This window comes from Choloepus didactylus, chromosome 4 (genome assembly GCF_015220235.1).
Source record: "Choloepus didactylus isolate mChoDid1 chromosome 4, mChoDid1.pri, whole genome shotgun sequence".
In the NCBI taxonomy this organism is placed as follows: Eukaryota; Metazoa; Chordata; class Mammalia; order Pilosa; family Megalonychidae; genus Choloepus; species Choloepus didactylus.
This window is the reverse complement of record NC_051310.1, coordinates 94,010,062-94,036,338: the sequence shown is the minus strand read 5'-3', so window position 1 is coordinate 94,036,338 and position 26,277 is coordinate 94,010,062. Positions and strand designations below refer to the sequence as shown.

The window sequence follows — 26,277 nt, the reverse complement described above, 5'->3', positions numbered from 1 at the left end:
TCGTGCCACTGCCTTCTCGCCTCCATGGTGGCTGCTGAGTAGTCACTACTTAGTCTTATGCTGTTTCCTTTGTATGTGGTGAATTGCTTTTCTCTTGCTGCTTTCAGAACTTGTTCCTTCTCTTCTGTGTTGACAGTGTGATCACAATATGTCTCGTAGTGGGTTTATTTGGATTTATTCTATTTGGGGTTCGCTGAGCATTTATGATTTGTGTATTTATGTTGTTTAGAAGATTTGGGAAGTTTTCCCCAACAATTTCTTTGAATACTCTTCCTAGACCTTTACCCTTTTCTTCCCCTTCTGGGACACCAATGAGTCTTATATTTGGACGTTTCATATTATCTATCATATCCCTGAGGTCCATTTCGATTTTTTCAATTTTTTTCCCCATTCTTTCTTTTATGCTTTCATTTTCCATTCTGTCATCTTCCAGGTCACTGATTCATTGTTCAACTTCCTCTAGTCTTGTACTATGAGTGTCCAGAATCTTTTTAATTTGGTCAACAGTTTCTTTAATTTCCAGAAGATCATCCATTTTTTTATTTAGTCTTGCAATGTCTTCTTTATGCTCTTCTAGGGTCTTCTTGATTTCCTTTGTATCCCGTACTATGGTCTCATTGTTCATCTTTAGTTCTTTGAGTAGCTGCTCTAGGTGCTGTGTCTCTTCTGATCTTTTGATTTGGGTGCTTGGGCTTGGGTTATCCATATCGTCTGGTTTTTTCATATGCTTTATAATTTTCTGTTGTTTTTGGCCTCGTGGCGTTTGCTGAACTTGATAGGGTTCTTTTAGGATTTGTAGACCAATTGAAGTCCTTGTCTCTAATTTATCAGATCTACAGCTTCGTGGAGTACATTTTCTCTAACTAACCAGCAGTAAGTTCTTTGTTTCTCTGACTCTGCTGATCAGAGTGTTTTGATTTTAAAATGGCTGAGTCTGTCTTTACTGCAAAGCACTGTGGTCTGAAAATGGCTGAGGTTTTCTCCACAGACAGAGAAAGGGACAGAAAAGCTCCCAGCCAGAGATAGCACCCGATCCTCTGGGCTCCCCATCCTGATACAGTTATGTCCCCCGACTCTCCCAAGGTCAGTTGTCACCAAAAGCCTCTGTCTGCTTGTTGAGGATTCGCTGTCTGTATTGAGCAGTTAACAGTAAAACCCCAGTTGGAGCTGGGCTGAGGTACACTAGCTTGTTCGGAGAGTGCTGCTCTCTAGCACCATGAGGCTTCCATGAGGGAGGGGCTCTCGGCTCTTGACTCTCAGCGCGGGTCTGCAGTTTTACTTACAGATTTTATGCTGTGATCTCAGGCATTCCTCCCAATTCAGGTTGGTGGATGATGAGTGGACAGTCACGTTTGTCCCCACAGTTATTCCAGGTTATTTACTAGATTTTTGGTCATTTATGAAATATTCTGGGGGGATCTAACAGTCTTCCACTCCTCTCTGTGCCACCATCTTAGCTTCTCTCACTATAATGTTTCTTGGTGTAGATCTCTTAGAGTCTCTTCTACTTGGAGGTTGTTGAGTTCCTAAATGCATGTATTCATGTCTTTCATTAGTTTGGGGAAGTTTTTAGCCATTATTTCTTCAAATATGTTTCTACCCCTTTCTCTGTCTCTTGTTCTTCTCAGACTTCAATCATGCATATGTTGGTATGCTTGATGGTGTCTTATAGGTTTCTCTGGCTCTGTTCATTTTTTTTCCCCATTGTTTTTCTTTCTGCCATGCACACTGAATAATTTCAATTGTCTTGTCTTCAGTTTTGCTGATCCTTTCTTCTGCTTATTCATATCTGCTGTTTAATCTGTCTAATGAGTTTTTCATTTCCTTCTCTGTTCTTTGATGTGCCAAAATTTCTGATAGGTTTCTTTTTATAATTTCTCTTTATGTTATTCAAACATTTTCCTAATTTCCTTTAGTTCTCTGTATATGGATTCCTTTAGCTTATTGAACATATTTTAAACAGTTGATTTAATGATTTGACTAATAGTTGAAGTGTATGAGCTTCCTCAGGATGATTTCCTTGCAATTTTTTTTTTCCTATGAGTGGGCCTACTTTTCTGTTTCTTTGTGTGTTTTGTAATTTTTTATTGAAAACTGGACATTCTGACTATTATGTTGTTATATGTCTGGAAATGTAGTTCTCCCATCCCTCTGGGATTGCTAGGTTTTTGTCGTTAAGACTGTTGCCATCAATTGTGATCTTTCCAAACCATTTTGCTGCTAAACAGGGAATTGAAAGAGAAAAGAGAAGGAGAAAAAAAAAGCTAGCGCCTCTTCAAGACTCCTCTACCACTTTTGCCTAAGGAGGGTTGGAACAGTGGCTGTCCACAGAGTCCACTCTCTAACTGATTAGCAGTCAGACACCCCACCACCCCAGATTTTGGAGGACTAGGTCTTTAGGTCTACTCTGGAACCAGCAAAGCTGCATCAGGACCAGGCTGCGGTCTGCTACTGCCTGCCACCCATTTGGGGGGTGGGGGATGGTGGCCACTGCACAGAAGGTGCACCATTATTTACCACAATTCATGACTGTCTTGATCCAGTTCTTCCCTGGATGCTGCAAGTCTTGCAATAGACTCCATTGTTCCAAAATAGTTGATCAGACAGTTCCTGCCAGTTCCATAGTTGTTTTGTTGGAGGGATTGATTCTTGAAGCTTCTTACCCTGCCATCTGCCAACAGTCCTCTTTCTCTTTATTCTTTTTAATCTAATGTCTTCCACATTTTTTCCATGATATTGAATTTTTAAAGAGAGTTGTCCTTAGAATGCCTCTGTGTGTGTATGTATATATTTTTAATAACAAAAATAGTCATATAGCACATGTTTTTGGAACCTTTGCCTTTTCACTTTAAAGTATATTGTGAATGTCTTTTCAGGTCCTTACTTTCACACGTAAATTCAAGGTTCTCCATAATCTGACTATAGTATGCTTTTCCAGATTTATCACAGTCTTCTCCAGCACCATATTTTCACTCCTTGAGCTGTTTGCCTTGATGGCTAGTCATTCTTTCTGTTTTTACTCATTATCCAACTGTAGCCCAACACAGTTAGGTCATACTATTTCCTCACTTGAAATGCATTTCTGGCATTAGCTTATTCAAATCATACATGTTTAGAATTTGTTGGGTAGTGGAAATTTAGTAAGAGAAGATTGGCCTTCAAGTCCTGCCTATGTTTCTGACAAGCTTTGTAACTTTGGTGAAGTCACTTCCCCTCTCTGATACTTAGGTTTCCTCAACTATAAAATGAGGGGATGGGGTTAAATGTCATTGAATATCCTATGATTATCAAGAACCAGATAAGTATCATAGAGAATTGAGTACTAGAGGATTTCAGAAGCAGAGGTGTATTACTGTTGGCTGGTATGTAGTATGGATGAGATTAAGTTTAAGCTCATGGTTGTGAGGCCCAAGGAAATAACTTGTATGAAAGATTCTGAAAATTATAAATTATTATTTAAATGGAACTGTTGTTTTAGCAAACAGTGTGGAACAGGGTACTGTGGATGAGGAAAGATGGGTGTTTGGGATGCTGATGGTATAACCATACCAGTATTTTAAAGAGTGTCTCAGTTCATCTGTCCTAATAGTAGTACTTGAAACTTAAATTGATACTGCTCTCAGTTGCTTTGCTGAGTGGGATAATTGTGGATCTGATCTCTTCTCTTTTGTTCTTACAGCTCTATTATCAAGTCCTAAATTTTGGAATGATTGTCTCCTCAGCACTAATGATCTGGAAGGGGTTAATGGTAATAACTGGAAGTGAAAGTCCAATTGTAGTGGTGCTCAGGTAACAATTTTTCTTTTCAAGGTGTGGAATTGCATGGAATTAAAAGTCTTACTTGGGAGAAAAAGTGAGATATCAAAAAACTAGTACATCTGTCCCTTAGAAACTACTCTTTCCCAGTAGTGGGCCAGTAGTTGTAACTACTGAATTGTGAGGAATTCTAACCTTGTTAGGTACTTCTATTCGGAACTCCAAAGGGTTCATGACCTTTACAGAAAAAGGTTACAATATAAGCTTCATTTTTGGCACATACTTGATTTGAATTCCTTTAAGTATTTCATTGTACTTTATTTTCCTGAAATTGTTCTGGCTTCTTACACTCTTCACTTTGATTCATCAGGCCTGATATTTAGCTATTAATTCACCAGATTTTGTAGTACCTGCACGGATTACGAGTTTTCTGCAGCATGTTCCCAGTGGTGTTACAGAAGCATCATTAATTATTTCCATGTTTCATGCTGACCTTTAAATATCATTTCTAAACTAGAGTTCAGGAATATTTAAGATATTAATACCATCTCTTAAAGTGGCAAATATTACTTTTTCTCTTTATCCAAACTTCCACCCCTATCTTTGCACTCATACTATTGGTGGTTTAAAAACACTAACTTAGTAACTCATTTACCACGTGGTTATTTGAGTCATTATAGTTCAGTTTTATTTGGGGCTTAATTTTATAAGCCATCTCAAATCCTTTCTGGAAATAATGGAGTATAAATATAAAATAAATCAAACCGTTAACATTATTTTGAGTCTAGACAATAATTTTTTTTTTTTTTTTTTTAAGATGAATTTGCTTTTGACTCCCTCATTACTGTACTGTGTTATACTTCCAGCTCTTAAGAAGTGGTTGGAGGCAGTGAGTCTCCAATAGACTCCTGTTTTCTTACTGGTATTGTCGTTGTATCTTGATTAATAATTAAATACAACAGTTTTTTTTAGAGATCCAAAGAAATTTATAGATTTGATTAGCTTGGAAAGTATTTAATGTAATATCCTAGGAATATAATGACTTGGGTCTCGAGCTCTTTCATTGTTTAACTACAACATTGGACACATCACTCATTCACTGAACAAGAGTTTCTTCATCTATAAGATGAAAGCTAAACCTAAATGATATCAGAGGACCTTTCCAGTTCTAAAATGCTATGTGGCCAGCAGTTCCCAGACAGTCTTGAATTCAGCAGAGAGCTTCAATTTGAAAAGGAAAAGCCACACTAATTGGCCCTCTAGGGGAAAGGTTTAGAGACAAGACCCAGGGAGATTCTTCCAAGATTATTTCAGGTGTAGTTCCTTTCAGTGGAAGTGTTTAAGTAAAAGCTAATAACCTCTTAATTGGGGATGCTGGATTAAAAAGGGAATTGGACTAGAGGACCTCTTGAAAATATTGCTGGTCATGAAAGTAGTTCACTTCTGCCAGAAAAATTATAATATTGATTGGGACTTGGAGGTGGTATTTGGACTAAGTTATTTGGTAGCTAGGTTATTTATATACTAAGTTTTATAATTGTCAAGTTGATATAAAGAAAAGAAATTATGAGAAGCCAGGTCGTGTTACTGGAGGATCTAGTCAATAATGGAAGGAGCAGTCATTAAAGAAAAGTGATTTGTGTGATTGGGTGGCAGGTAGGGTGGCCATAGTTTCATGTAACATCAAGGAATATAATTTTTTCCTGGAATCAAATATGCCTCAGAGGAGTCAGGCCAACTGAAAATCACTTTTTGAATTGGATTTTTGTGACGCCTTTGCGGGTAAAGATAAACCAAACACTTTCATATTATTTTATTAACCAAATTTCAGGGTACATTCAAAGCTGATTTTTTTTTCCTTTCTAAAGCTGGATTCAATTTAAAAATATTAAAATGTTTATATACAACTTCTCATAAAATCTATCATGATTGATATTTTTAAAGTATAGTTTAATCAGATAATAGACATTTATTTCTTTAATGGTTCACTCATTGCATTTTATGTACCCTCATCTACCACTCTGGTTTTAATTGCCATCTATATCTGAATTCCTAAATCTTTTTCTCTCACATGCAGCTTTCTTTCTGGAATACTAGACTTTGATTTTCATCCTACACTGGACATACCCATCTCAATATTGAACCAGCACTTGAAACTCCACATAATAAAAATGAAATTCATCTCTTTTGTCCACAGACTTCTTCTTCTTCCCCCTATTTTTGTGACTGTTGCTGCCATCTGCTTATTTGCCAATGTTCAAACCTAGGAGTTATTCTTGATTCCCCCTTCTGTCATATCCAATTGGCTGTCCTTTTGTTATTCTCCTTTGTCTAATTCTACCCTTTTATAGTTGTCCTACCTGCTGCTGTTCTATTTCAAGCCCTCATCATTTACTGCCTGGGCTATAGTTCCTTTCAGTGGAGGTGTTTAAGTACAAGCTGATAACCTCTTAATTGGGAATGCTGGATTAAAAAGGGAATTGGACTAGAGGACCTCTTGAAAATATTGCTGGTCATGGAAGTAGTCCATTTCTGCTGGAAAAATTATAATATTGATTGGGACTTAGAGGTGCTATTTGTACTATTTTTAAAAATAGCTTTATAATCAGAAAAAAGTTAATGTATTTTCATTATATGAAATGTTGAAAACCAAAAAAATTTAGATGAAACTGTTTCCCATAATTCTGAGATATAATCACTATTAACATTTTAATCTCTTTTTTCATGTATATTATTTTTTTACATAACTGAGGTAGTTCTTTAAGTGCCTCCTTTTCTCTATTTTTCCCCTTATCATTCTCCTGTATCCATGTTTACAGAAGTTTTTAATAACACTTTTAATGATTGCCAAGTATTCAATTATAAATAATAGACCAGACAACTGTCTTCCAATCTACCTTCTCATCTTTTTCCAGTTTACTCTTTAACTCAGTGAATATTTGAGTGTCATCTATATATTCTGTATCTTCCTAAATATCGATATATTATGATAACTCTCTACTTAAAATTCTACAGTGACTTGGAGGCACTTTACCAGTGAGTGAATTCTGTTGGACTCCCTTGGTTTAACCTCACCTTTATCATTTTATAGATGTATAACTTTAAACCTTTCTAAACATGAGTCTCTCTGTCTATAAAATTGAGATAATAATGGTATTTACCCCATATAGTTTTGAAGATCATTTACAAAAATAAAACTTATAAGACTACTCTGCATACAGTAAATGCTCAGTAAATATGAGTCATTGTTCAGTCAGAGCAGCTCAGCTTTTATATTTTATTTATGTACTTTTTTAAGCAAAGTTTTACTTGAACAAAGATACACTGACTTAAAAAAATCAAAATAAAACTTGAAAACCACACACCTAAAATGCCTTCTGTAATATTCTTACCAAACAGATGTCCTATCTTTTGCCTGAACATCTTGTGAAAAAGGGAACTGTCTGCCCCATGAGGTTTTAAGAATAATCATGTATTTAGAGTCAAGAAGCTAAGTCCTCAGAGGTGAAACTACTAGTGGTTCCTGAATTTTGCTACACATTGGAGTCACCTGGGATCTTTATAAACTATTGATGTCTGCCTCCCATCTGCAGACATTCTGATTTAAATGGTTTGGGCTATGACCTGGGCATTGGCATTTTTTAAAGTTCCCTAGGTGATTCCAGTGTGCAGCAAAGTTTGGGAACCATTGCCACATTCCCTTATGTAGTAGGACCAAGTCTTCAGAACAGAAGTGTTCAAAACTTTGAAATCATTCTGTTATTACATTTTATTCCCTGCCTATCTATTTTCTTCCTACTAAATCTGTTGTTGAAAGCTGGAGCTGGAGTTCCTAAAAATAATATTGATGAGCTACTTCTCCTTAGAAAGAAAGGGTTCATTGATTAGTGCAAATGTCTTAGGACATTTTTAGAACTTTGTGTAGGGCAGAACAGATGAGAGGTGAGAAGACACTCCAGAAGTTTGCCATCACTAATTACCATGGAATTGAATCCTTTCCTGGTTTTTGAAATTCTTAGGCAAAATTCTCTGCTCCTTGATTTTCTTTCTTGTTTTGCTTTTAAAACAAAACAAAAATAAGTTGATAACACAAGTGTTATTTCTGTGGCTGACTGATCTTTGACTTGTGCTATTTTTCCTTCCTAATGGGTTGAACCCACAAGGTCATCTTGGTCTATATCTTTATAAATGGCAGAAGACGACGATCCAGTTCTTATTTGAATATTTGAATATGCTTAGTGTTTCCAGATGAAGCAAGAATAAGGGCAGTGTTTTTGAAGTTCATTCTTTCCTTTAATGTTCTGCTTATCATTTGAAATTTTAAAAGGTTAAGGAGTTAGTAACATTGCCCTTTTCAAGATTTAAGCTCCTTTGAATAGTAATGCCTGAAATGGAACTAGTTAGTGAAGGCTAATACTAAAACACCTAAAACAACCTTTAGTGAAGGCTAATACTAAAACACCTAAATAACCTTTAAGGAATATAACTCATTAGTTTGGGGGAATCCATATTTTGAGAGTAATACACATTTATGGTTATGTAGTTGTTAAGGTATTGCATATACTCCAAAGATGATACCTCTGATTGTTTTGTTGAATATTTAATTTTGAAAGTAAATTTAATTCAGACTTTTTTTTTTTCATAATTACATTCTTCTTTCCCTCCCAGTGGCAGCATGGAACCTGCATTTCATAGAGGAGATCTTCTTTTTCTAACGAATCGAGTTGAAGATCCCATAAGAGTGGGAGAAATTGTTGTTTTTAGGATAGAAGGAAGAGAAATTCCCATAGTCCACCGAGTCTTGAAGATTCATGAAAAGTATGTGCCAAATATATCTTCTCTACTTTTACATATTTTTATGTTTTAGTGTTTGCAGTATTTATTTTTGGTAGCCTAAAAATTGAGAAAGGGTGGGGAACACCTATGCCCTTCATTCAATCCATTTTTATGAAGGTTTGAAGGTTTGGTGAGCATTTAGGAAACTGTAGTCATTTATTTACTTATTTATTTAAAGTTGTTATTTATTTATTTATTTTTTCCCCTGAAGGTTTTTTCAGAGGTTTTTTTTGGTTCCCTTCTCTGCAACCAGGTCATTTTAACCCTATATATAACCTCCAAAAAAGTGTCATAAAGGCTGATTTCAGTAAGTTCTTCCAATATAATGAAATGTGGTAGTACTAATCTTGTAAAGAAGAATGCTTCTGAGACAATCTCATAGACATTTCAAGTAAGAATAAATTTGGCAACTACTTCAAATTCCAAAGAAAATTTCTGAAATCTAAGTTATTCTTTTAAATATAAACTCTTGAATTTTTAGAAACAGAAAGAACATATGTAAAACCTTTATAGACTCATCAGAGGGGTGAAGGTGGGGCATGATAATGAGCAAATATTTTCACCTTTCTTGGGCCTCAGTTACCTTATCTGTAATATAGAGAGGTTCAGGAAAATAAACTATAAGATCTCTTTAAATTCTTAGACCATGATCCCCTATAAGCCTATAGTCCAAGTGTATATTCCTGAACCCCTCCTTTCCAAATCTGTAGTATTTCTAGTTAAGGAAGACTTTCAGAAGAGAAGGAAAGAAGGAAATGAAAGAAAAGGGAGGTGTCCTGGAGAACACACAGAGGGAGAAGTGAAACGATTGGGGTGATTTAAGTTCTTTAGTATGAGGAAGCCCAAAATGTTATTCTTACCACCTTCTAAAGTAGTTATTTCTCTCCACTTAAAGAAGATGAAACTGTCAACCATTATTTTGTTGTGTTTTTTTAATTCAATTTTATTGAGATATAGTCACATACCATATAGTCATCCATGGTGTACAGTCACTTGTTCAAAGTACCATTATATGGTTGTGCATTCATCACCACAATAAATTTTTGAACATTTTCATTACCACACACAAAAAGGAATAAGAATAAAAGTTAAAGTAAAAAAAAATCACCCAAAACATCCCATACCCACCCTCCCTCCCTATTATTCATTTACTTTTTGTCTTCATTTTTCTATTTGTCTGTCCATACGCTGGGATAAAGGGAATGGGAGCCATAAAGATTTCACAATCACATGGTCACACAGTGTAAGCTATATAGTTATACAGTCGTCTTCAAGAATAAAGAATAAAGTTCAACAGTTTCAGGTATTCCCTTCTAGCTATTCCTATACACTAAAAACTAAAAAGGGATTTCAAATGTCCTGTCCTCCAGTTCATGAATCTTTTATTCTGCCTCTTCAAATCTTCTGTTGTATGTCTCCATTGTGTTTTTCATCTCTTGTGCCTTTCATTCCCATAAGTTCTGCCAATTCTTATGTTCACCAATGTCTTCTTTATATCCTTCATCTCTTTTGCCATGTCTTCCCTCAACTTGTTGATTTGAGATTTGGATTGATTTAGGAGATTTGTTTGATTAATAATTAGTTGTTGCAATCCCTGTATCTCAGTTGAAGTGTAAGTTTGTTCCTTTGACTGGGTCATGTCTTTGTTTTTCCTAACATCACTCAATTTTTTGTTGTCGAGGCATCTGGTTTCCTTGGTTCCCCCATCAGATTTTCCCAGACCAGACAGGCCCAGGTCTCAGGAGGAAAGTATAATCAGTATCAAGTTTCCCTGAGGAGCAGGTTGTCAGATTCTCCTGTGTGGCCTCTAGACTTGGTGCTTTTTCTATCCTATCCAGCAGGTGGCACTTATCAGCCCGCAGTTCCCCACTGGTGTGAAGAGATGCAGTCCCTTTAATTCTCAGTAGACTCTGTCCTGGCCAGGGGACGAGCATGTCAGAAGCCAAGCTTAAGTTGTTTATGGTTTGTTTATTTGTTTTCCCTCAGGACCTGGGGTCTGAATTCTTTGAGAGAAGACAACCACTTGAGCTGGGCCCTGCCCCCCTTTTCTTAGGGAAGATGCACCCTTTAGGGAATTATCTTCTACACTTGAATTTCTCCTTTGTCTCTCTGACTCATTAGCTCCACCCTTGCCTGGGTCAGAGCTGACAATTGAAAATGCCTGAGGCTTTCTCTAATGAGCTGCTTAGACTGAGACAAAAAGCACATAAAAAAGCAAAAGCCCCTTTTCAGAGCCAGTCCCCAACCCCCTAGTTTCGTCAGTCAACAGGTGTTGGTACCTGGTTCTCTGTGCCTCTTTTCTTAGGACACAGCCACTTTCCAGTATTCTGAGCTCAGCTGTCTCCAAAAGCCTCTTTTTTATTTATGTGGTCTTTTTTTTTTCCCTTCTGTCAGCCTTGCCTCCTCTCTGCCGTGGGGAACCTCAAGTTCCTTTCCTATTTGCTCTGGGTCTATCTGTGCTTGTGGCTTTTATTCAGTAGTCCAAATTTGTTAATTAAAACCACAATTGGAGCTTGGTTGAGTTACTTTTCCTCACTCCAAGTAACCAGCTTTTTTTTTTTAATCATTTTTTTATTGTGGAATATAATGTATATATATCGAAGTGATAACTTTCCAAGTGCAATTTAGCAAGTAGTTAGGAAGCAAATTTCAAAAAATATTACAGGTTACAGTTCCACAGTTTCAGTTATTTCCTTATTGTGAAATATAACATATATACCAAAAGGTAGTATCTTTCAAAGTATGATTTAGTAAGTAGATATATAGGAAATTTCCAAAGTTGTTATGAGTTATATTACCATGGTTTCAGTTATTTCCTTATTGTGAAATATAACATAGATACAAAAAGGTATAGCTTTCAAATTACAATTTAACAAGTAGCTATAGAACAGATTTCAAAGGATGCTATGGATTACAGTTCCACCATTTCAGTTCTTTCTTCTAGCTATTCTAGTACCCTAGCAACTAAGAAAAAGAAAATTATGTAAAGATTCAGTATTCATAATCCTTTGTTAAATTCCATCTTGTCTGTTGCTACCCCTTCCTCTAGTTTAATTGCTTTCCCGATCTTCAGGAATGTCTAGGCAGTGACCACCCTAACTTGTTCATGTTGTAAAGGGGTGTCAACTTTGTGAGCAAAGGGGATACATCTAGCTGACGTTCTTGAAGAGGCTATTGCCTCTGGGTTTTGCGACTTAGCTGTCATAGGAACATTCTAAAGGATTTAAGTCTCTGAAGAATAAATTTAGTGAGTAGAAGCTTTATACAGTCCCAGATAGGGATCCGGGTACTTGTTAAGGTTTTTTGGGGACAACTGTTGACTTGGGCTTATCATATTGTGGTCATTTGGCATATCTAGGTGAAGCTTGCTTAGGAATAACCTCCAGGACAACCTCTTGACTCTATTTGAACTCTCTTAGCCACTAAAACCTTATTTTTTTGCCTTTCTTTTCACCTTTAGATAAAAAAATCACTTTCAATTTCCCAGTGCCAGGATCCAGGCTTGTTCCCAGAATCCATGTCCCACATCACCAGGAAGGCTCATTCATCTTGGGGGTCCTGTTCCACGTCGGGGGGGAGGGTGATGAATTTATTTGCAGAGTCAGGCTTTGAGAAAGAAAGTCCACCATTTGAGTAACAAAAGAGGTTCTCTGGTGGTGACTCCTAGGCATAATTATAGGTGGGCTTAGCCTCCCCTTTACAACCATAAGTTTCACCCAAGCAAGCCTCAGTGTCAAGGGCTTGACTTACAAAGCAGGGGTTACCAGCTTCTTTTTTCCAGAGAGAAGTATTTCAGCTCAGCCTTCTGTGCTGGTGTGAGAGGGGCTCCAGCTCCGCAGTTTGGGGAGCTTTCCTTACAGTTATATGCTGGGATCTCAACCATTCCACCCATTGCAGGCTGGTGTACGATGTGTATCCAGTCACTGTTGTGTCCCCCAACACTTGTTCCAGATTATATTCTAGTTGGTCCTGGCTAGTTACTAGTTGCTCTAGAGGACTAAATAAATTCCACACCTCTCTATGCCGCCATCTTAACCATTTTTTTTTTTCCTGATCAAAAGTTGTTTTATAGTTTGACCACGCACAGGAGGGCTGAAGCCTAAGAAAATGGCAGCAACCCCAAGCCAAGGGAACAGTAGGGCTTATAAAGGATTGTTGGCGAGAAGTTCTTTGTCCAGGGAAGGGGAGGCCAGCAGTTCTAGGTATGGAAGTTTCTTAGTGGCTACTTTGGGAAAAGGGGGTAGTTGGCAAGTTTCCATTAGGCCGGTTTGAAAGCAGGGGCTTGGGAGCAGGAAAGTTTAAAATTTTAACGTTCAGGATTAAACACCCCGCTAGAGCTGGGACAGTGGCTTATGGCAGAATCTCTAGGGTCCTAGGGCGGGGTGAGGAGTGGTGGCTGTATCACAGAATTCCTAAGGGCAGGGGTGGGGTTCGCACCCAGGGCCTAAACCTAACATTCCAGGCTTTTTCTTTTACTTTTTCTAGAGATGCTGAAGGACGCATGTACTGGTTTGTATATATTATGTCCCCCAGAAAAAGCCATGTTCTTTGATGTAATCTTGTAAGATTGTAAGCCTTTGAGTGTGTCCATGGAGTTGCACCCCACCCAACTGTGGGTGATGACTCTGATTGGATAATTTCCATGGAGGTGTTACCCCACCCACTCAGGGTGGCTCTAAATTAAATCACTGGAGCCATATAAATGAGCTGACAAACAGAAGGAACTCAGTGCAGCTGAGAGTGACATTTTGAAGAGGAGCTACAGCCAAGAGGGACACTTTGAAGAATGCACAGAAGCTGAGAGTAGCTGCAGATGAGAGACAGTTTGAAGACAGCTATTGAAAGTAGACTTTTGCTCCAGAGAAGCTAAGAGAGGACAAACGCCCCAAGAGCAACTGAGAGTGACACTTTTGAGGAACTGCAGCCTAGAGAGAAATGTCCTGGGAGAAAGCCATTTTGAACCCAGAACTTTGGAGCAGAACAAGCTACGTGCCTTCCCAGCTTACAGAGATTTTTGGACGCCATTGGCCATCCTCCACTGAAGGTACCTGTGCCAGTTTGAATGTATTATGTCCCCCAGAAAAAGCCATATTCTTTGATGCAATCTTGTGGGGCAAACATAATAGTGGGGATTAAGTTGGACTGTTTGGATTAGGTTGTTTGCATGGAGATGTGTCCCACCCAGCTGTGGGTGGTGACTCTGGTGGGATACTCCCATGGAGGCATGGCCCCACCCATTCAGGGTGGGCCTTGATCAGTGGAGCCATATAAATGAGCTGGCTCAAGGAGAGGAAATGGAGTGCAGCTGTGAGTGACGTTTTGAAGAGGAGCAAACTTGCTAGAGAGAAACGTCCTGGGAGAAAGTCATTTTGAAACCAGAACTTTGGAGCAGACGCCAGCCATGTGCCTTCCCAGCTAACAGAGGTTTTCCAGATGCCATTGGCCATCCTCCAGTGAAGGTACCCGGTTACTGATGTGTTACCTTGGACACTTTATGGCCTTAAGACTGTAACTGTGTAGCTAAATAAACCCCCTTTTTATAAAAGCCAGTCCATCTCTGGTGTTTTGCATTCCGCAGCATTAGCAAACTAGAACAGTACCCGATTGCTGATATGTTACCTTGGACACTTTATGGCCTTAAGACTAACCGTGTAACGAAATAAACCCCCTTATACAAAAGCCAATCCATCTCTGGTGTTTTGCATTACGACAGCATTAACAGACTAGAACAATGCAGATCAGTGCTTCTGTATCTGCTTCCAGCTGGTGGAGGGCATAGAGTTGTCGCTACGGTCTATTGTGGGGTAGTGGCTGGTAAGGGTGTTTTTGTTGGAGGAGTTGCCTGGTTTGTCACAGCTGGAACAGTTCTACAAATAAACCTGGTTAGAAGTTGTAAGAAACAAGGTCCCAGAATGAACGCAGAGGAGATGAGAAGTAGGATAGGAGAGAACTAAGCTAGAATGTGTTGTTAGCTGCATTTTCTTTAGCTTGTAAAGTTTTTAAGCATTCAATTATTAAGCAAAGTATTGTTTTTTCCCAATTTGGCAAGGGAGAGGTGGAGTAAAGCCTAGAGCTCGAGATTTTTATCTACTCCCCCTATGGGACAGGCTTTAGAGGAGAGACGGCAGGAGTCAGAGGTTAAGACTGAATAGGTGGCTCCCATATTAATTAAAACATTAATGATCTTACCATGTCAAGAGACACCCAGGTCTCAACAATCTCGATGTTCTTTGGTGAGAGCCAGGGAGCCATTTGCCCTGGGCCCCTTTAGTCCTGGTCAGGGGCGGCCAATAGGGCTTTTGGAGAGGCCACGCTCCCCCTTGGGGGCTTAGTGCACTCTTGGGCCCAGTGTTCTGGCTTCCTGCACCATGGACAGGGCCATGGAGGCTCTCCATTCTTGGGCTCTTTTCATCCTTGGGTGCACTCTCATTTCCTGTGCATTTCCTGTCTCTCTGCTTTGATGACAGGTTCGTATGGTGTTTTCTGCCCGAGTGACCCTGAGATGGCTGATTATCGTTTACAGCTAAAGCTATGTGCCTTGCCTTATCCAGTCCCTCCTTTGTCTCCCTTTCTCTGCAGTCTGGTTCTGATTATTAAAGACAGAAAAGGCAGTATTTATAAGGTCATTCATAGGTGTTTGAGGTCCCGAGGCTGACTGTCCTATGAAGTAGGTTTTTAACATGACTTGTTTTTACCTTCTGTTAGGCAAGTAATTATATGGTTCTTTGCTTTCAGGTTTTATTTTCCCATCTAATAGTTCTAGACAGGGTCTGTGCTAGGGACAGCTTCAGTACAAGCGCTATACCATGTGGGCTGTTTCTCTTGCAGTATATTTTCATGTCTTTGGGCCTTTACCAGATCCCCCGCTTTTTCTGGGGAGTGCAGCAGGAGGAAAGAATAAGCTTGAGCCTTTATCCCACCTCTCCCTTGCCAAATTGGGAAAAAATGGTACTTGGCTTAATAATTGAATGCTTAAAACTTTTACAAGCTTAAAAATTTTACAAGCTAAAGTAAACTCAAAAGTTAAGACTAGATTTTTGAACTCCTCCATAAATTTGGAGCGGTTTTCAGAAAACTTTTTCAGTTGTTTCTCACACTGTGCTAACTTTGTCATAGAGAAGGGACATGGATTCTTTTAGTTCCCATATTCCTATTTGCTATAGGTCTGGTGGGCTTAGAGGCTAGGTTTAGGGGATTTTTATTCCTGAGCCTTTTGATACCTTAATTTGAGGAGGTTTGACTAACAACAGGTTATTTAAACTATCTGCTTGCTTTTTTTTTTCCTGAGATAAAAAGGATTTATTTCTTATTTTACCTTTACGATAACATACTTTACAAGCCTCCATTTTACCTTTAAGATAACACTTTACAAGCTCCCCTCATGGTCCTGTCCTGATAGAGGATTATAAAAGATGGACATAGAAATTTCAGACTATTTCCCTTCTCTTTTGCAAAAAAGACTGAAACTTAAAAGCCTCTGTGCCTCAAAGGAATTTGTCAAAAATGTGAAGAGGCAGCCAACTCAATGGAAAAAAAATATTTGGAAACCATGTATCTGACAAAAGACTGATATCTTTCATATATAAAGAAATCCTACAACTCAACGACAGTCGTACACACAGCCCAATTATAAAATGGGCAAAAGAAAAGAAAAGACAGTTCTCTGAAGAGGAAATGCAAATGGCCAAAAAACACATGAAAAAATGTTCAGCATCGCTAGCTGTTAGGGAGATGCAAGTTAAAACCACAATGAGATAACATCTCACACCAATTAGATTGGCTGCCATTAAACAAACAGGAAACTACAAATGCTAGAGAGGATGTGGAGAAATTGGAACTCTTATTCATTGTTGGTGGGACTGTATAATGGTACAGCCACTGTGGAAGACAGTCTGGTGGTTCCTTAGAAAATTAGATATAGAGCTATTCTTCGATCCAGCAGTTGCACTTCTCAGAATCTACTCGGAAGATCTGAAAGCAGTGACATGAACAGATACCTGCACTCCAGTGTTCATAGCAGCATTATTCACAATTGCCAAGAGATGGAAACAACCCAAATGTCCTTCAACAGATGAGTGGATAAACAAAATGTGGTATATACACACAATGGAATATTATGCAGCAGTAAGAAGGAATGATGTTGTGACAACATGGGTGAACCTGAAGACATAATGCTGAGTGAAATAAGTCAGGCACAAAAAGAAAATTATTGTATGTTACCACTAATGTGAACACTGTGAAAAATGTAAAATAAATGGTTTATATTGTAGAATGTAGGGGACCTAGCGATAGCAAATAGTGAAGGGGGAACAATAATCTAATAAGAACAGAAAAGTTATGGAGGGTAAACTTAATATTCTGGGAATGCTCAGGAATGACTATGGTTTGTTAATTTCTTGGGGGTACAGTAGGAACAAGTTCACAGAAATGTAGTTATTTTAGGTTATTCATTTTTCTTATTCCTCTTTGGGTTATAGTCTTTTTATTTTCTTGGGGTAGGGTAGGAACATGTTGGAAGCAATGTAGTTATTTTAGGTTATTTGTTTTTTCTTATTCCTTTGTTTAGGTTTTGTTTGAAATTTTTTTTATTGTTTGTTTTTTAATTTTTTGTTAACATTAAAAAATGAATGAGTGTGAAAAAAAGTAAATGAACAATAGGAGGAGGGGAATGGAATGGGAATATTTTGGATGTTCTTTTTTATTCTAATTTTTATGTTTTGGAGTAATGAAAATGTTCTAAGATTGATTGTGGTGCTCAGTGCACAACTATGAACAACTGATTGTACACTTTGAAGGATTGTATGTTATGTGAATATATCTCAGTAAAATTGCATTTTAAAAAAAGATTATATATTTTACAAGCTCCCCTCATGGTCCTGTCCTGATAGAGGATTATAAAAGTTGGACATAGGAATTTCAGACTATTTCCCTTCTCTTTTGCAAAAAAATCTAATTGGCATATGGTGTTAAAGCCAAGAGTGCCGTTTTGTGGCCATTCTTCCCACCTTTTAATTAGGAGCTACTGCTAGGGCAGTGATAGCTGCTCCACCCTCCTCCCTGCTTGGCAATTAAGGGTGTTGAATTTCTTTTGGTATACACAGCTTTTAAGAATGGCCAGGCATTATTAAGTGGTGATATCGCTGGTTTTTATCATTTTGACCACAGAAGTAAGTTTCCCTTTTTGTAACTTTTTGTATCCATTTCAGGTTTTGTTTCACATTTTTAAATAAACAGCCATTCATTCAGGATAAAACTAAGTTTCCTTTTCTTTTCAATAAAAATCTCTCTCCTACCCTTTGCATATAAGTTATTAAAATTATCTTGGGAACTGTTCCTAAGCAAGCATTTTATAAATACGATTACCATTAAAATTAAACTTGTTAGAATAATGCTAAATACTTAAAACACTTTAGTTAATGCATTATTGAAACAGAAATACATGATTTTTTTAATAGGAATTCCCACAATAGGAGTGGGACATTTTGGGATTATTAAGGAGTGAGAAAAGGTATACCATGGAGGGCAATAAGGCAGTGCGGGGGCTTGAAGGGATCTAGAGATTGTAACTTCTGTTTCCATAATAGAGACTGAGAAGCATGTTACTGGCCTGGAGAATTTAGGCATAATGGAGTAAGTGGATTCCATGTTTAAAAGGAATGAAACTTTTTTACCTGCAACTGAGAGTGTTACCGTTCTGTCAGCATGATGGTGGTGACTGGAGTCTTTTTGGCACCTGGACATTTTCAGTTGTCCATGGCAAGCCCCAGGAGATTGGGGAGCTGGGGCCATGGATTGGATTGGCTTGGGAGTTTGATGTTCTCTGACTGGGGAGGGGTGTGTGTGGCAAGAGTGGCTTCGCTGTTTGCTACGCAGACAGGGCTTGAGGGTTTTTTTTAAGGCTTTTGTTTATAATCCACACGTGCATATTTAGGAGTAGGGTAGCCTCAGGCTTGTCAGGTTAGAGATTAGTATAGCGCAGGAGGGTGTTTCTGAGGCAGGAGAGAAAAAGAGCAGTTTTTAAGAGTATGAGTTTTCTGAGATGGGAGAGGAAAAGGGCAGAGTTTTTAGAGTATGAGTTTAGGTGCTGTTTAATTTGGGAAAGGTCAGAAGAGAGAAAGGAACATGGACATGGACGGGCCCCTCTGGTCCAGACACTTCACGCAAGGAGAGGATAGGTTGAGGTTGAGAGAAGTGGGTACTTCGTGGAGAAGGAAAAGAGGGTTGAGACTCTGAGGTAGAATTTATAGATGGGGGGAGGTGTGTTTACTGGCCATGGTTTAACAGCAGTTTCAGCTTGGCCAGGAGGGCCTGCATAGGTAGGAGGAGGACGAGAATTGAGAAGTTTTTCAGCAGGATTGAAGAAAGAGTTGGGAGGAGGAAGAGAAGGATTTGATGAGTGGAACATGTTTGGCAGTGAGAGGGGCAGAGAGGGAGGGAGAGAGGAGGGGCTCCTGCACAGATTGAAAACGGCCCGGACATACAGGACTCCACTCCACTTGCCGAGATGCTTACAATAGTTGTCAAGGTTAAAAGGAATTTGGGGATCAAGGGTTCTCTTTTCTGGCCAGGTTGATCCATTGTCTAATTTGTATTGTGGCTATGTGGGCCCATGATTAGAATGAGGGTGTATGGGGTAAGGAGAAATCCCAGCTTCCAAGCTTAGGAACAATCAAGAGGGCATCCCCCCCTTGAGAGTTCCCAAGCTCCAGTGCAGTGATGGAGTGGATGGAGGCGTCCTACTGTCCTACTCGCCCTTAGGGTCCCGAATATGACAGAAGCAGCTCTTACCTAGCTCTAGGATTCCCGTGACTATTGTCCCAGACAACACAGAAAGAGTGTTGGAGATAGAGAAGGTGCTTTCTCCTGACCTTGAGGTGATTTGCTGGTGGTGAGTGTTGGAGTCAGGCAAGTGGGTTCTGACCCATCTGATGGAGATTTTGTCTCTTTTCTCAATCCTGGGTTTCAGCACCAATATGGTAGGTTTTTCAATCAAGAAGAGAAGAGACGAAAACTCGATCAAAAGGAGTTTCATTGTTCAGCCGTGCGCAGGCAGGCTGAAGCCTAAGAAAATGGCGACAGCCAACCATGGGTTTTTAAAAATTCCTTTAACCATTCTAGTTTAGAAGAGTTCTTTTCTCCATTGATTAAATAAAGACCTGACTGCTTTTTTTCCCACCTGGACCTCAGTATGTATTTTGAAAGATTATAATTTTAAAATGGCATTCTAGGTTTAATTGTCTGGGAAGGAATAACTTTTAAGTTTTTAGTTTGGAATTGTGGAGGTTTATTCAGTAGAGGTAGTATTCTCCAGATTTTCAAAATGGATTTGTGGTGTCATTCTTAGGATTGCCTATTATTATATATGTAATATTCCGTTGTAAATTTGTAAATGCCATATAAAACTTTTATTTTTATCTGTGAATGTTCATCTTGTGAACATTTTTATTACATGTTTATTCTGATACGTGATGCTGTATAAAATTGGAAAATACAGAAAAGCTCAAAGGAAACAAAGTTACCTGTAATCCTTCCACCCAGAGATGTTAAAATTTTGTGAAATTCTCTTTCGGTTTTATAAACAAACATATTTTTTTGTGTGTACAATATTGGGATCTGTCCAATACTATTTTGTAACATGATTATCTCATAAACATGTGGAAAAATATACTTGGTAATACCATATATGCAAAACATGTCTGAACTAAAAAATTGACTTACCAAGTACTGGTATACCCCTGTACACAGAATGACAAAGAGAATTATTCTTCCTCATTCCTACATGATAGCTATGAGATAACGTAGACAAGCTTATATGTACTATGGCAACAGTGAAAAATCTCTTTTGAATCCTCTTCTCTTACTTCTGTTATTTTCCATTTTCTTCCAAAATAGATGTGATAGGAAAGAGCTAAGAGATAGTGAAGTCTATTCTTTTTTAATTTAACAGGTAAGATTGCTTTGAAATATTTTCAGTTGACTTAATTCTCTTGGATAGCTCCTCATATTAGCCATACATGACAATATTGTGATGGATAAATTAGATTGTGAGTTCTTTGAGCTCCTTGGAGGGAGATTATTTTTTAAATATTTGATACCAATGTTGGCAAAGGAAAAGTGTCATATAAATATGTCTTGAATAAATATTTTGGGCCTATGAAGTGTGAAGAAGGCCTTAATAGTAGGTCAGATAAGAGTTGATTGTCACCAGAGAGTATTTGTTCCACCATGGGAAGTAGATGGAGACTTAAGCTTTTTCAGAAAGCTGTTTTGGGCTCACCTGATTATATCCCAGAGAAGGATAATTGGGTGTATTTGTTCATTTTGTTGGCAAATCAAGTCTTTGGGAATAACCCAGACCTCCTATAACATCCCTTTCTATCCCTGGAGTTTCCCATCTCCCAATTTTTTTCTCTTCATATCTGATTTTGTTTTTTTTTAGTCTTTGGGGTTGATGTTATTTTTATGGTTGAATTGGCTTTTCCTTCCTGCTGCTCCTTTCACTCTTGCACCTAGCCCTTCTTGTCACTTGTCCTCTTTTACCTTCCAGAATTTTTCAGACATTCTTTCACCTACTTTGAGTTGTTAGTTACAGATTATTTTTCTCTGTATATATTTGCATTTTTTTCTAACTGGCATCTCATTTTTAGTATGACAGTTTGCACGTAACTGTCTTTGGTGTTTGCAACACCTCTCAATTTAGTTTCATTTTCAGATTTAACGTCTGTGAGTCAGTTTCTGACTTGGAATCTAAGTGAATATGATTAGTCTGCAGAATTCTACAACTAATTTTCTTCTCTCTGGTATAATGGTTGATTGGAACTCACTTGAATTAAGTTTAAACTAGTCTTCGTCAGCAGTAAAATGTACTTTGCTTTCAATTAAATTTAAAATTACTTAATTCTCTAGTAGAATTAAGCTAATACTTTTTTCAGGTTCAGGAAGATGCTGTGTCTATGAAGGATTGAGATTTTTTTTAATCCAAATGTTTTTTCCCCAATCTAAAAGCAATACATGTTTGTTGCAGAAACAAATGTACAGCATACAGGTAAGCTAAAGGGAGCCATAGATAACCATTTTTTATACCTTTGTGTATTTTGTTTTAGACCTTGTTTAATACCTTTTTTTTCTTCCCAATTTGGAGAATTTCTAACATTCACAAAAGTAGACAGGGTAGTATAATGGAACCCTATAAACCTATCATCTAGTCCCCCAAATTATTACTCTATCTTCAGTCTGACCTCATCTACACTATTACCTCTTTACCCTCTCCTGTATTATTTTGAATCATATTCTAGATATATATGTCATCTGTAAATATTTCCATAGATGTCTACAAAACATAATTACTGGTGTTTTTTTTTTTAAACATAACTACAGTTAACATAGTTACACTTTTTAAAAAAGGAATAATAATTCCATAGTATCATTAAATTTCCAATCTTTGTTCAAATTCCCAGTTGTCTCAGATTTTTTTTTAACAGTTTGTTTGAATCCAGATCCAAATAAAGTCCTCAGTTGCAACTGGTTGATATGACTTTAAAGTCTTTTTAATTTAATTTATAGGTTCCTTTGCCCATTTTCTTTTTCCCTTGCAGTTTGTTGGTTGATGAAACTGAGTTGTTCTATAGTTTCCCACAGTCTGCATTTTGCCAATTACATCCTGTTGGGTAGTTCAGCATGTTCCTTTGCTCTCTGTATTAAGAAAATTGGTAGTTTTTATGTATTTTAATATAAAAATGAGATTATACCATACACACTATTTTCTGATCTTCATTTAATAAAATTTATGATGGCTGTCTTTCACTGTCATTAAATATTCTTCTACATCATCATTCTTAATGCCTGCATAGTCTTTCATCTCCTTAACTGTTAAGTTTTTCATTATTATAAACAGCACAGCTCTGAATACCCTTTTAGCTGAGTAAAGAATTATTTTGATGTTAGAAATGGTTTTAAAATACCACAGTGCCACGTGAAGTTCTTTTAAAAAAGAGTAAATTTTGTACTTTCAGATGGCATGAAGGTATTTGATGACTTTGGTTCTCCCTTATTCTTTAAAGGCAAAATGGACATATCAAGTTTTTGACCAAAGGAGATAATAATGCCGTTGACGACCGAGGCCTCTATAAACAAGGACAACATTGGCTAGAGAAAAAAGATGTTGTGGGAAGAGCGAGGGGGTAAGTATAAAGGGGAACATCTCCAGAGCTTTTCATGTAACTTTAAAACATGGTATGCTTAGTCATATTGTCTGACAATACAAAACTGCATATAGTGGTTTGGTCTTAGTTCCACCACATCACCTTTCTGTCCTTTGAAAAAGTCCACTTCTTAAAATGCATCTAAAATTTCAGGTATACTACTCCACAGGGGAGGAATTGGGATACAATAAAAGAATAGATTATTATAGTGGTATGATGGTGACCTGGTTGTGACCATTTTAAAAATTACATTTGTTTATTCAGTTCTTTCAAGAAGTGTTATCAGGCATCTTCCATACTGTGCTAGGCTCCAGGGATCTAGAGCAGCATTAATCCTGCTTCATGAAACATACATTTCTGAGTCAGCAAATTAAAATATTGATCTAAATTAAGTTTATCATCTTAATTTATTCTACAGTGTTTTCTCCCCTAGTCTTGAAATTGAGTCGTCATGAAATTAAAAAGTTGTATTAAGCCTGTTTATTTCAGATGTTATCAGGAGAACAAAATCAGTGGAAGACAGGTATTGTAAATTTTGGTGTGAGGAAGTACGAGGTTGTTACTACCATAATGTTATTAATAGCATTAACAATAACTCATGTTTATTAAGGCTTACTAAGTGCCAGAGTTACCCTAAGTGCTTTACAAGTATTACTTCATTTTAACCCCAGAACCACACAAATGTTCCCATTTTACAGATGAGGAAACAGATGAGCTAGGTTACTTATCTAAGGTCACACTGCTAATAAGTGGCTCTGGAGCCTACCCTCTTTAACAATCACATCAAAATTACTGACATCACATTTCTGAAATGGGTAGCTGCTGGTTCTCACTAGTTAGATGCCACATGGCATTCTTACCACTATCAGCACATCTACTTCTCCTGGTGTGGAACAGTTATGTGGATACAGAGGTATTGTACTTGTGAACAGGCCACCACACTGAGAAGGTTGGTTCCCGTAGAGAAGTAAATGCAGGTTACTAAGTGAAAGCTGCCTCATTTATAGTGTGAGAGCTGCTCAGTTTGGGTACAAAGAGATCAGACCAAAATGAGCACCACTGTGTTTTGTCCCCCCGTACAGCTGATTTTTGCTGTGCAACCCCAATTCAGGGTACAGCGTTTCCTATGATAGAGCTAAATGTGCTTTTATAATCCCGATTAGGTTGGGTCCCAAGATGCTATTGTTAAGATTTTTATTCAGACTCACTAACCTCTTTGAGTCTTTTCGTTTTTCTTTTGACTGGAGAAGTACAGATTCATGTAAAAACATAAGGAAATACAGATGATTAAAAAGCAAAGTCACTTCTCTGCCCCACTTCATAAATACTTACTGTTAACTTTTTGGTTTATATTCTTTTAGCCTTTACTTATATAGTGAGATAAAGATGCAGATATTGACATATGTATGGTCATAAACACATTTTGTGTATGAGGGGAGAATGGTCACACTGTTTTATAAACTTTTTCACCCCAAAGAAATTATTAGTATCTTTATGAATCAATAAATATATCTCCATATCATCATTTTCAAAGGATATACTATTCCACTATATGGATAGACCACTCTTTTATTTAGCCAATTTCTTATTTTTGGCAATTCTGATTGTTTCCAATTTTTCTACTTGAACACTTTTTTTTTTAATTTTTTATTTTTTAATGCAATTTTTATTGAGATATATTCACATAACATACAGTCCTTCAAAGTGTACAGTCAGTTGTTCATAGTTGTGCATTGATCACCCTAATCAATCTTTTAACATTTTCATTACTCAAAAAAATAAAATAAAAATTAGAATAAAAAAGAACATCCAGAACATTCCATTCCCCTCCTACTTGAACACTTTTATGAGGAACATCCATGTTACATATCTCAGTGCCTCTGCCCAATCATTTCTTCATGGTAAATTCTTAGAACTGGAATTGCTGGATGAAAGATACACACATTTTGAGGATAAATTTTGCCATGCTCTTTAATTTATACTTGTTCCACTACAACAGAATGTCCCTTTATCTGGATCTTGTTTCTTAAGTGTTTAACACAGGTTTCTTTTCCCACTGGCTCCTTGGTTGGGTAAAAGATGCAGTATGCCAAAGGTTAGAGGAGTCATGTTTTCGCTCAAGTTATTTCCTTCTGCAAATTTCTGAATAATCCCAAACTATATAAAGTGCCATTTTGTTTTCTTTTTTTAAAAAAATTATTTTATTTATCAAATTAAAAAACATTTCCAAACAAAACAAAGCAAAGCAAATTTGGGAAAAACAACTATCCTGAAATAACTTCATTCCTTCCAATATACTCCCATCTAATAAGAACAGACAAGATATTGAGGCTGATCTAAATGATATGAGAATGCTCAGATGTGACTGTGGTTCGTTAATTTTCTTTTGGTTTGGTACAATGCCATTTCTAAAATCCCAACATTGAATATGTAGGCCTTTGTGTAATTTTAATAAAAAGATGTAATAACCTGGTACTCTCTGAATTGAGTAACTTGCCATGAAGTATTAAACACCTGGGACCTGAACAGCAGGACCACAGTATCTTTTTTTTTTTTAATTCAGTTTTATTGAGATATATTCACATACCATACAGTCATCCACAGTGTACAATCAGTTGTTGACAGTACCATCATATAGTTGTGCTTCATCACTGCAATCAGTTTTTTAATGCATTTTTTATTGTGAACTTTAACATACATACATAATGGTGATAACTTTCAAAGTATGATTTAAGAAGTAGTTAGACTTCCATGAGAGACCAAGGGAAGAGATGTCTATTTGGTGCAGGATCTATATTTTCTAAACAGTATAACTCTACAGTCGGTTTGTTCAAACACCACGACTGCGTGGAGCTTTGAATAGGAAATAAGATACGGTGGGTTGGTATAGGTTAGAGTGAAGTAGTGACACATCCCAAAGTAATTTGGGCAGAGAATAAAAAATATATTTACAGCCCCCACTGTAGCTTTGTAATGTTTTAAAGTCAGGAAGTGTGAGTCCTCCAACTTTATTTTTCTTTTTCAAGATGTTTTTGACTATTTGGTAATTGCCGAGCCCTCTGTCATGGGACTTGCTCTTGTGGGGCTTGTTACTGCAAAGGAGAGGCTAAACTTGCATATAATTATGCCTGAGAGTCTCCCCCTGAGAACCTCTTTGTTGCTCAGATGTGGCCCTCTCTCTCTCTAATTGAGCCACCTTGGCAGGTGAACTCACTGCCCTCCCCACTATGTGGGACCCAACTCCCAGGGGTGTAAATCTCCCTGGCAACGCAAGATATGACTCCTGGGGATGAATCTGGACCCAGCATCATGGGATTGAGAATATCTCTTGACCAAAAGGGGGGTGCAAAATGAGACAAAATACTTTCAGTGGCTTAGGGATTTCAAGTGGAGTCGAGAGGTCACTCTGGTGGACATTCTTATGCACTATATAGATAACACCTCTTAGGTTTTAATGTATTGGAATTCTCAGGGAAATGTGTTT

General features: G+C 37.6%; 1 protein-coding gene across 2 annotated transcripts in view; it reads left to right on the top strand.

Annotated features, from left to right (window-relative positions):
* Nucleotides 1-26,277, top strand: part of SEC11A (SEC11 homolog A, signal peptidase complex subunit) — a 56,595-nt gene that overhangs the window by 26,409 nt on the left and 3,909 nt on the right. For both annotated transcript variants that reach the window (XM_037833145.1, XM_037833146.1), the window contains exons 2-4: nucleotides 3,680-3,789; nucleotides 8,425-8,574; nucleotides 22,653-22,772. In XM_037833145.1, coding sequence (XP_037689073.1) covers nucleotides 3,680-3,789; nucleotides 8,425-8,574; nucleotides 22,653-22,772 — 380 coding nt within the window. The remainder of the gene's footprint in view (nucleotides 1-3,679; nucleotides 3,790-8,424; nucleotides 8,575-22,652; nucleotides 22,773-26,277) is intronic.